General features: G+C 39.9%; 1 protein-coding gene across 4 annotated transcripts in view; it reads left to right on the top strand.

Annotated features, from left to right (window-relative positions):
- Positions 1-164: 164 nt before the first annotated feature.
- Positions 165-11,441, top strand: part of LOC122656749 (protein-tyrosine sulfotransferase-like) — a 40,377-nt gene continuing 29,100 nt past the window's right edge. For 3 of the 4 annotated variants that reach the window (XM_043851388.1, XM_043851386.1, XM_043851389.1), the window contains exons 1-4: positions 700-1,011; positions 1,609-1,786; positions 1,887-1,955; positions 5,078-5,366. In XM_043851388.1, coding sequence (XP_043707323.1) covers positions 963-1,011; positions 1,609-1,786; positions 1,887-1,955; positions 5,078-5,366 — 585 coding nt within the window. In that variant the 5' untranslated portion in view covers positions 700-962. Of the gene's footprint in view, positions 253-699; positions 1,012-1,608; positions 1,787-1,886; positions 1,956-5,077; positions 5,367-11,441 lie in introns of those variants that run through there. The other variant, XM_043851387.1, reaches the window with a different exon arrangement.

Genomic DNA, 11,441 nt, shown 5'->3' with positions numbered 1-11,441 from the left:
GAAAGGGAAGGAAAGGAAAAGAAAAGTTGAATTTTTGATTGCATGAGTTTGTTCGACTTCTACTTCTGTGCTGTAATGCAGTTTTGTTTCTCTGGTAATAAAAGGGTATTGGGAGCTTTCAGCGGCTCGTGAGATTAGAAGGTTCTAATGTCGGTCTCTGTGTGATCCCCCTTGTTGATCGTGAGTTTGTCTGCCACAATTCCGACATAAGTTCTAGGATTTATGAGCACAAGATCCCGGAATCCCAGACTGGTAGGGGAAACCCTTTTTCATTGTTTTTCTGGCGTAAATGCATTTTTTGCCGTTGATGTTGCGTCTTGGGTTTTGCTTTGGTTTCTTTTTGTTCTTTTTATGAGAAAATCCAGAGGTCACTCGTTCTTCCGCTCTGACGCTCGAATGTTTATGATTCTTTTGAAACCTGTAAAGTTTTTGGCGAGTTCTCTTCTTTTATTGTTCCCGGAAATTGAGCTTTATTTATATGATTTTAATGCCTGCCCTTCTCTTGAACTTCGTTGTTTCATTTGGTGACTGGTTGGTGCTTCTCATATTTGAATCCCAACCATTTCATGTTTTCCTACACAACTAGAGTTGGGTTTTGTTATACTAACGGTTGAGTTCAAAACTGAAATGCAGCACCTTAGCTTTTTATGGGCTTTTACTTTTGCCACATTTGCTAAGTTGCGTATGTTACACAGTTTTGAGATTTTTTGTTGCCGTTTCTTCATGATATCTTGAATTCTAATTTTCCTCACTATCTCGATTGTAAACTGGGAGGAATTTTGGTAACTGTTCGGTCTTTGGTAGTAAATTGTCTTTTTTCCCCATGTTTATGTATATATTGTGGCAACTGGGACAACTATTTGTTCCTCTCATTTCTTCCTCCTCTTTTGCCTTCCACTGATGATGTAGTTTTGTTACTTTTGTTTCTTGTGTGAACTAACGGGACAGGAGAAGAGGTGGATATGGCTTCTGCTAAAAAATTTGCCATGCTGATGACGTTTTTTGCCTTGGGTATGTATATACATATGACTCATTTTCTCTATTCATCTCAGTTGTTTCCCCAGTAATTTTATTTGTCTATTTTGGAAACTAACTTCATACTTTTCTACTCCAAAAAAGTTTTCTTCTGTTGACAATACTTTTTTGCACTGGGTATGGATTTAATTTATGTTTCCCCTATTCATCTTAGTTCTCTATTGTCTAACCCGGAAAAAAAAAGGATTTTTAATTGTCGACTGTCATTTTTCCCCCTTTTAGTTGTCTACTGTAGTATGATTTTTTTGGCCTTCACATAGCCAATGCGTTTTCCACTTTTTGATGTACTTTTTTCTATCAGAAAGCAATTTCTGCCTTTCCTCCTTTCTACGTTGTTTTGTCACCAAGTTGCTTTTCTTTCGTGCTATGGTTTCCTAACACGTCTGTAATATAAACATGAGGATTCTCATTATAAGTTGACAAGTCATTCATGCAAACTTATCTCATTTTTCTATCTCTGTTAGTGGCTAAATGTCCTGCAATTGATTTGTTTCTTTGTACTTCTCTCTTTTAGATGTATTATAGGGTTTGTTGGTAAAAAAATTAACATTTGATGTTCTACTGTCTTCCCAGCGTATACACCAATAAATGCTTATTCTACTGAGAAAGATTTTGTGCGTTGTCAAAGTACTGTCAAGAAGTGGGCAGCTTCTTCTCTTGATACAGTGGTCAAAGAAGACAAACACAGATTGCGGGATTTGCTGTTTTTCCTCCATATCCCCAGAACAGGCGGGCGCTCATATTTCCATTGGCAAGTAGTCATACGTTCAACAACACATTTCTCCTAAAATTCAGACTGTGATTCCAAATTATTGGTCTTCTCCACTTATGACCATCTTTTTATCTGACAGCTTTCTGAAAAAACTATACACTAATCTCGAATGCCCCCGATCATATGACAAACTACGGTTTGATCCAAGGTAATTTTTCCCAATTTTATTACTCTTAGATGTCTGTAGTAGAGTTTTTTTTTTTTCTCTATATATTTTGTATTTATAAAATTCTATTAAGTTAGTCTGGACTTTAATAACATATTGACAATTGAAATGGTGCCTGTTCTTCTGAGTTATTTGGCAGGAACTATGTGGCAGTTATTGTTTTAGACTTTTAGTTCTGGTTTTTGTAACGCTCCTCCACACCCCCTCCACACCCCCCCCCCCAAAAAAAAAAAAAAAAAAAAAAAGGAAAAAAAAAGGGAAAAAAGGGGGGGGGGGGGTTTGCCGGGAATACCTTTCATAATCATGTCAATCAAAAAAAAATTGATAAAAAATGAAAATTCTGCTGAAAAAGATGTTGAAGATATAACACTGAATTGTCTAAATACAATGATGGTTTATTTATGCCTTCCATGTAGGCCATGTTTGGATTCAATTTTAATTCTCAATTCTGCCAATTCTGTTCCATTCTCAGAACTCCAATTCTGCCTCCCCTTCTCAGAGAAATGGCTGTGAAACCCTTTCAAATCCATCTCAAGTCATGATAAATTAACAGTACACACACACAGAGAGAGAGAGAGAGAGAGAGAGAGAGAGAGAGGGGCATGATGACTTGACGTCATCCTCACCTTCCTCTGGCTTATCATCGGCAGTCTGTTCAGGGTTCCAAACTCAACGGTGGCAACTAAACACGAGGGTTGCGCTCGTTGCGGGACTTAACCCAACACCTTACGGCACGAGCTGACGACAGCCATGCACCACCTGTGTTTGCGTCCCCGAAGGCACCCCTCTTTCAAGAGGATTCGCGGCATGTCAAGCCCTGGTAAGGTTCTTCGCTTTGCATCGAATTAAACCACATGCTCCACCGCTTGTGTGGGCCCCCGTCAAGGGGGTCGGCTGCTCTTCATTAGAATATCCATATATAATTCTGGTAACAGCCAGTTCATCGGAATAGAATATTCAAATTCGGTTGGAAAAACTTTCCTATTATCTAGATCCCTTTTCCTTTCGAAATAAGAACACGGGAATTCTTGAAATAGTTGTTTGATTGAAAAGTTATTATTTGTAATAATACATTACTTTACTTTTACTTGTACTGGATTCTAGTAGAATTTTGAAATGAAGATATTGTTATTTAACAATTGATAGAGTTTGATTACCCAACTTAATCTTAATTATTAATACCTCTAGAGTCCACTTCTTCCCCATACTACGAGCGAAAGAGAAAATGTAAAGACTACCATTAAAGCAGCCCAAGCGAGGCTTACTATATCCATGTAAATTATGTCCCCTATCTCTATGAATATATAGAGGATGAAGATTGGTGCCACAACAGTATTTTCCAGACTCATGTGAAGTGCAATAACCAATTATGTAACATGGTGATCGATGGAGGTAGTTGCACTCATGTTGTCTCTGAAGAAGTTGTTCGTAAGTTGGGATCGCGGACATAGCCACATCCAACACCCTACAAAGTTGCATGGGTCAACAACACTAATCTCAAGGTTACTGATAGGTATTTGCTCACCTACTCTATTGGTGGATTTGTGGATATAGTACAATGCGACGTCCTCCCTTTGAAGGTGTGTCATATTCTTCTTGGTTGACCGTGACTGTTTGATAAGAAGGCACAACATTGTGGCTATACGAATACCTACTCTTTCATGCATGACAACAAAACCATGAAGTTTCTTCCGCTAAGGATCTCTCCAACATTAAACTCAAGAAAGTAGTGGGATTGTTCCTCCTCCAGTGTGTTGACTTAGACGGCCTCCTTGGTCCTTTTCCAAACTCGACATAGTCGAGTTCTTTTCAGAGGAGGAGAATTGATACATTAACACTTGATTGGTTGGACCAGCATGACCAACTTTGGAAACCCAAACCTATTTTTTATCTTTTAGTACCAAGGTAAGTTATGTAGAGTTGTCTGATTTGAACTCTATTTTAGTTTTAGAGTTGGTTTAGGATTCTTTTGCTTTTCTTTATTTATACATTGTAACCAACGTTGAAACATACAGATTTTTTAACACAAATTGTTGGTTTGTTCAAGGAGAATGGTTGTGCGTGTGTGTTCCCTCTTCTCTCCCTTGCAACTCTGAGATTCCTCTGAGATTCCCCCTTCTTCCCTAGCTGGCCCTCCATTAATGATGCTTCAGCAGTGCTCTCCGTCTCCATCTCTGGCAAAACTTTTCCCATCTAAATCTCTGTTTTTGGCCAGAAATGACAGATCAGATTGTGAAATGGAATTCATATTTGACACCGACTCTCTGTTTCAGTTGCTTTGCTTCGGTTGAATAGAGCTTTTGAATGGGTTATGATATTTTTACCCCTAATTGTTATACTGTGGACCCAATCTTCATTGTTTGGTATTCTAAGTCACCAGAGAAATGTAGTGGCAGAGTGCCAATTGCCAGAGGCTGGTCGGCCATTCACTAATTGAAACGAGATCCCAAGGGTTGTCATTGAAACCTTTCTTTTACCCCTTTTGTTCTATAAGTTGATAAAAGGCACAAATGTCCCCTCTCATCCGCCTAATGAGCATGTGTTTGCAAACATATAGCAGAATTGGCTTTCAGAATTGTCTTCTTTGAAGGAAAAAAAAAACACAGAATTGGAGAATTAGACTTCCGGACAATTCCGGCATGTACATAGTTGGTAATGATATCAAGGGTGAAAATGTTATGACTTTAAATTAAGCAATAGTTGCATTCTAAGAAGTGCTAGGTACAGCATGAGACCCTTGCTCTTTTTTTTTGGGGGGGGGGGGAGGGGGTGTTGCAAAAGCTATGGGGTTCTATATTCTCTTTGAATTTTTTCATATGACTTGGATTTCACCAAGTATATAGTTCTCTCAAGAAATGAACCCAAAAGTTTAACATTTTGCTGAAATATGTTTCTTACATCATTACACAAATATCATCTTTTTCTGTGAAAATACGTAAGTGGCTGGTACTGTCAGGAAAAAAGGTTAATATCAGTAGCTCGATTACGAACTCAAGGTCAAAGAAAGCAGTTTCTTACTCTTAAGGCTTCGAAATCAGCTACAGTAAAACTTTTAGTTGGTTTTATAAGGTGTTGTGAGAGTTGGTATTTTGCTTTTTATGCAGCAAACCAAATTGCAGATTGATGGTTACTCATGATGACTATAGCATGGTGTCCAAGCTTCCAAAGGAGAGAACTTCTGTGGTTACAATACTGAGAAACCCAGTTGATCGTGTCTTTAGCACATATGAATTTTCGGTGGAGGTCGCAGCTAGGTTTCTGGTGCATTCTAACCTAACTTCTGCAACCCAAATGATGGGACGTATTCACTCAAAGAAAAAGGGAGTAAGCACTTTGGATATTTGGCCATGGAAGTGTTTGGTTCCTTGGATGAGGGAGGACCTTTTTGCGCGGGTATGTTCTGTCTAAATTTTAATGTAGTTTGTTCTGATGAATGTTTCCTTTATTTGTTAATGCTAATGATGAATTTCATGAATAATGGCTTATGAACAATGCTCCCACAACCTCTTTATTTATAATCAAGGGTCATTACAATAAAGGATATAAAATCCTAGTCAAATCACATGTGCAACATGTGCATAATGAACCTGGACACTTTAATGTATCTGGATCCGGGTCACGGGTCAACTGGTAATCCGTGAACATTCAACACTCCCCCTCAAGTTGGTGCATGTATATCATGCATGCCCAACTTGCTAATTACAGAAGAAAAAGACTTATAACAAAGACTTTTAGTAAGGACATCTGCTAGTTGATCACTGGACTGAACAAATGGAACACATACAACTCCTTGCTCCAGCTTTTCCTTGATGAAGTGCCTATCAACCTCCACATGTTTGGTACGGTCATGCTAGACTGGTTTGTGTGCTATACTAATGGCAGATTTGCTGTCACAATAGAGACGCATGGGAAGAGTTGTGGGAAGGTATAGGTCTTGTAGAAGACCTTTTAACCATAGCAACTCACATTCTCCAAGTGCCATGGCTCTGAATTCAGCTTTAACACTTGATCGAGCAACAATAGATTGCTTCTTGCTCCTCCAAGTGACTAAGTTCCCTCCAACAAGGGTACAATACCCTGATGTAGACCTCGTGTCATCAGGGCAACTAGCCCAATCAACATTCGTATATGCTTCTACTTGAGTATGGCTGTGAGGAGAATACAAAATTCCTTTTCCAGGTGAAGACTTCAAGTACCTCAAGATTCTGTAGGCAGCCTCCAAATAAGAAGAGTGAGGGTCATGCATATATTGATTGACCAAGCTCACGGAAAATGCTATGTCCGGTCAGGTATGAGATAAGTATATCAAGCGACCAACTAATCTCTAGTAGTTGCTTTTATCAACTGGATCTCCTTCCTTGCTCTTCAGATGAGTGTTAGGCTCTAGTGGTGTGTCTGCAGGCTTACATCCTAGCATTCCCGTTTCACTGAGCAGATCAAGGGTATATTTTCGTTGAGACAGAGAGATGCCACGTGCTGAGTGGGTAACCTCAATTCCCAAGAAATATCTAAGTCTCTCTAGATCTTTTACTTCAAATTCAGTCCCCAGGTACTTCTTTAACTTCTTCACTTCTTCAGTATCACTTCTAGTGATCACAATGTCATCAACATAGACAATCAACACTATGACATGCTGCCTCACTTTCTTTATAAATAATGTGTGATCAGCATTACTCTGCTTCTAGCCATTTGACACCATAGCTTTGTGAAATCTCTCAAACCAAGCTCTTGGTGATTGCTTCAAGCCATACAATGCTTTCTTCAGATGACAAACTTTTCCCTTAGTCTTTGAAGTAGCAAACCCAGTTGGAATCTCCATGTAGACTTCCTCTTCAAGATCACCATGGAGGAAGGCATTCTTTACGTTTAGTTGCTGAAGTTCCCAGCCTTGGTTAACAGCATAGGAGATTATCACTTTAACTGTATTCATCTTTGCAACTGGGGCGAATGTTTCCTGGTAATCAATGCCGTGGGTTTGTGTGAACCCTTTTGCAACTAATCTGGCTTTATACCTCTCAACAGAGCCATCCGCCTTTTGCTTAATGGCAAAGACCCATTTGCAGCCAACTGTTTTATTCCCAAGTGGAAGAGATGTCAATTCCTAGGTTTTGTTCTTTCCCAGAGCATCCATCTCGTCATTCATTGCTTCTTTCCACTTCTGTTCGGCAATAGCCTCCTGTCAAAAGTTAGGAATAGAAATAGAGGATAGGGAAGAAACAAATGCTTGAAAGGAAGGAGATAGAGAGTTATAAGACACAAAATTAGAGATTGGATGTTGAGTACAACTCCTTTTAGGTTTCCTAATAGCAATAGGTAAATCAAGACTAGGATCATAGACAGGCTTACCAGAGTTTAGAGCAGGTTAAGTAGAACTTGGAGCCGGTAGTACAGGTGGAGGTGGGTCAGTGGTGGTAGTCTTTTTGTGCCATGTTCCTCTGGCAAATGTTTCATTGAAGGAAGTATATTTTCCAGTCTCCCCCTGAACAATAGGCTGCTCCTGAAGCTCCCCCCAATCCTGTTCTTGCCCAGTGATCCCTTCTTGAAGCTCTATTTCTGTAGATGATTCATCAATAGTTGGAATCTCAACCTCCAATGGCTCAATTAGAGGAGTCATCTCTCTACTCCTAGGCTCCCCCTAAAGAGGTGTAGTAGGTGAAAAGTAGGCCTCAGATTCACGGAAAACAACATCCATTGTAACAAGCATCCGTCGTGTGGGGGGATGGTAGCACTTATAGCCCTTTTGAGTGGCAGAATATCCTAAGAAAACACACCGTAGACCTCGAGGATCAAGTTTACCAATGTGGTGCTGATTGCGTGCAAAAACAACACACTCAAAACACCTTTGGAGGTACAACAAAGGATGAATTACCCAGAAGGACTTCAAGAGAGCAGCGAGCATCCAAGACCCGAGTAGGTAGTCGATTAATGAGATAGGAGGCAGCAAGCACAGCATCTCCCCAAAACTGTGGAGGGACATTCATGGTAAACATGAGGAAGCGAGCAACCTCCAAGCGATGGCGGTTTTTTCGCTCAGCAACACCATTTTGGGCCGGTGTGTCAACACACGAGGTCTGATGTATAATCCCATGAGTGTCAAAGTAGGTCTGAAGACGGCCGTCCATGTACTCCTTCCCATTGTCAGTGCGGACAATCTTCACTCAGGCAGCAAATTGATTTTCCACCATTTTATGGAATAATCGGGCAAGTAAATACATCACTCTTCTGATTCATCAAATAAACCTATGTGGTCCGACTAAGGAAATCAATGAAAGTAACAAACCAACGAAACCTAGATGTTGACACACAACGAGCAGGGCCCCACACATCCGAATGAATCAAACCAAAAGGAACTAAACTTCTTTTGTCAGAAATAGGAAAAGTAGCTCTAGTTTGTTTAGCAAATATGCAAGCATCACAATTGATATTGTTCGGATTACATCTTTTAACCAAAGAGGGAAATAAAGTAGTTAAGACCCCAAGAGAGGGATGGCCAAGACGTCAATACCATTTATTAAGTTCATCAAGGGCAGAATCTGGAGGGCCAAAAGGAGAGCCGTGTGAAGCCAAAGTAGAATTTGTAGAAGAGGATCCGTCAAGTACATAGAGACCACCAAGCACCTTACCACTACCAATCATACGTCTCGAGTCCAAGTCCTGAAACAGGCAGTGAGAAGGATAGAAGGTTACTTTGCAGTTCTAGTCCCGGGTGAGACTAGATTAGTAGAAAATTTTAGGACATGTAAAACAGAGGAAATATGCATAGAAGGCAAGCACTGTACAGTCCCTTTTCCAGAAATAGGAGAAAGGGATCCATCAGCAACACGAACTTTGGAATTACCAGATAAAGGAGAATAAGTTAAAATATTGGAAGGAGAACCTGTCATGGGATTTGTTGCTCCAGAGTCAATTACCTAAGAAGTGGAATCGACGGAAGAACAAGAACCACTAAAAGAAATACCTGAACCAGAATTTTAGGGCCTAGAAACGGTAGAGGCAACCGTAGAAGTAGAAGAAACATTAGTGTCCAGTCGGCTCATCAAAGTACGAAGGTGCTGCATCTTGTCCTGGGAAAGAGCCCCGGTCTGATCAGAAAAGTGATCATCAGAAACAGCTTGGTTTACCCGGGCAGAACAGTTTGAACCACATCCCCAGGTATCAGCAGGACGCCCATGGAGCTTCCAGCAACGGTCCTTGGTATGATGTTCCCTGCCACAGTAGTCGTACTTGACCGGAGGGCGATATTGCTCATACGATTAGTCCTAGTACCACGGGTAGAATTCCCTTGGGCCCCAAATTGAGAACCAAAAAGAAGAGCAGATCGTTCTTGGGTAATAGGTTGAATCATTGCTGTCCGACGATCATCTTCAGCAGCAATCAGAAAATACGCTTGTTCAAGAGAGGGAAGAGGATCTCGATTTAGGATGGAGGCCCGGATCTGATCAAACTCAATGTTGAGACCAGCGAGAAAATAAAAAACACGCGAGTCTTCCCATTTTTGAAAAGCAGTAGTATCCGCATCATAGCCTCACAGGTAGCAGTAAAGGTCCCATAAAAGTCTAGTTGTTGTCACATGATACACTACTTGGAATCATATTGGAAAGAGTCAACTCCAATTGCTTGGTCTGAAGGAAGTTCATACCTAGCAGCAACATTGCCAATCTTAGAGTAAATATCCTTGGCTGTTTTCCAAATCTTCGCAGCCGTATCAAGAAGAAGATAATGCCCGACGATTTCTTGTTCCATAGAGTTCACCAAATAGGACATGACAAGAAAGTTAGACGTCACCCACTTGTCCTGGGCAGCACCAGCATCAGTTGGTTTGGCTACCGATCCAGTAATATAGCCAAAAGTCCACGGGAACCAGAGTGAGACCACAATAAGTAATTGCTACCGTTTAATTTAATGGAGCTGGTTTGGAACAGAAGGAAATCATGCAGAGTCGTGCCTTCGTGTCCAGATGTGGCAGTGGTAATGTCAGAATCTCTTGGCATGATGGCTGGTTGAAGAAACCCGAATGATAAATCACCAGGTAGGGTAAAAAAATTCCGGACAGATGCTTGAAGCGTATGGATCAGAAACACCCCTTGGTGGGAGTCAACTCACCACCAAGGGTGAAAAAGGGGAGGCGGTAACAAAAAAGGGCTGACAAACCCTTCCGCGAAAAAAGAAGATGGGGCGGAAGGGCTTAGGGAGCATCGTTCAAGAACTCGCGAGAGATCTCCCCGAGATCTCGCCGAGTTTCTCGGTTATTTCAAATCTCGAGATGAGAGAGCCTATGGTACATGAAATTACAATTTTTCTCCGAGATCTCGGATCTCGGATCTCGGTTTTGGTTTTGCCCATGGTTTCCACCTAACTCGACAGAACTCGCATATCTCGGCGAGTTCTGTCCTAAAAGGCTAAAACACTCTCCAAACACCCCAAAAACGATATTTCTTCTTATTGGCTTCAATTTTTTGATAGATTGCAAGTTTTGAAGTGTGATTCAACTACAAACTTGAAGATTCAATTCTAATATTGCAAGAATCATCACATATTTGAAGGTTTTTTCAAAGGTATCCCTTCTTTTCCCCAAATCTATTTTTTTCAACAAAAATTGTTCAATCCTTGGTATGTTCATGTGATTTTGAGATGCTCTACAGCCTCATGGATCAGTTTTTTATTTTCACCCATTAAAAAAATAATTTATTTTTTAGAATTAATAAAAATAGTATTAAAATAAAAAATATATATAATATTAAAGAAAAGTACATGTTGCTTATAGAAAATTATGCACAACATATGTACATAATATTCAACTTCAAATAATGTCAAATACATCATTACATTATATTTTTCTTATACTTTAAGATATAAATATTTTTAATAAAAATTCAAAATATTATTTTTAATTAAGAAATAACTACTAGGGTTAGGGGATAAATAAGAGATAGCTATTTAATTGTTCTAGTAGCTTGACATTATGTTTAACAGTTATGAATAGAATACTTTAAGTCTTGAATACATTACTTTAAGTCTTTAATACAATACTTTAACTTTTTAATACATTACTTTAAGTCTTTAATAGTTACTAATACATGCTTTTTTATGTAACAGTGTAAAATATAAGACATTTTGTACACAATGTCTGATATAGCATGGCAACATGGAGTCCCAATGTCCGGAGACAAAAGGAGTTCAAATGCAATTATTGTGAAAAGTTGCTATGTGGAGGAGCCACTAGGTTAAAGCAATATTTGTCTGGTACAGGCGGATGTTGCCTCATGCCCAAATGTTCCGACCCAAGTGAAACTGGCTATGGCACAACACTTGAGAGGAGGAAGAGTAAAGAAAGCTGAGAGGGAAAGAATACAACAACAGTTTGACGAGGCAGTACTAGAGAGGCTTGGTGTAGAGGTCCGTGGAGGAGATGATACTGAATTTAGGCCTCTACCTGGTGAGTTTGAATCAGAAGCTGAGAATTTACCA

The sequence above is a fragment of the Telopea speciosissima genome, chromosome 3 (genome assembly GCF_018873765.1).
Source record: "Telopea speciosissima isolate NSW1024214 ecotype Mountain lineage chromosome 3, Tspe_v1, whole genome shotgun sequence".
NCBI classification, from domain to species: Eukaryota; Viridiplantae; Streptophyta; class Magnoliopsida; order Proteales; family Proteaceae; genus Telopea; species Telopea speciosissima.
Note: the sequence above shows the minus strand (reverse complement) of the source record. Positions and strands in the feature narration are given on the sequence as shown.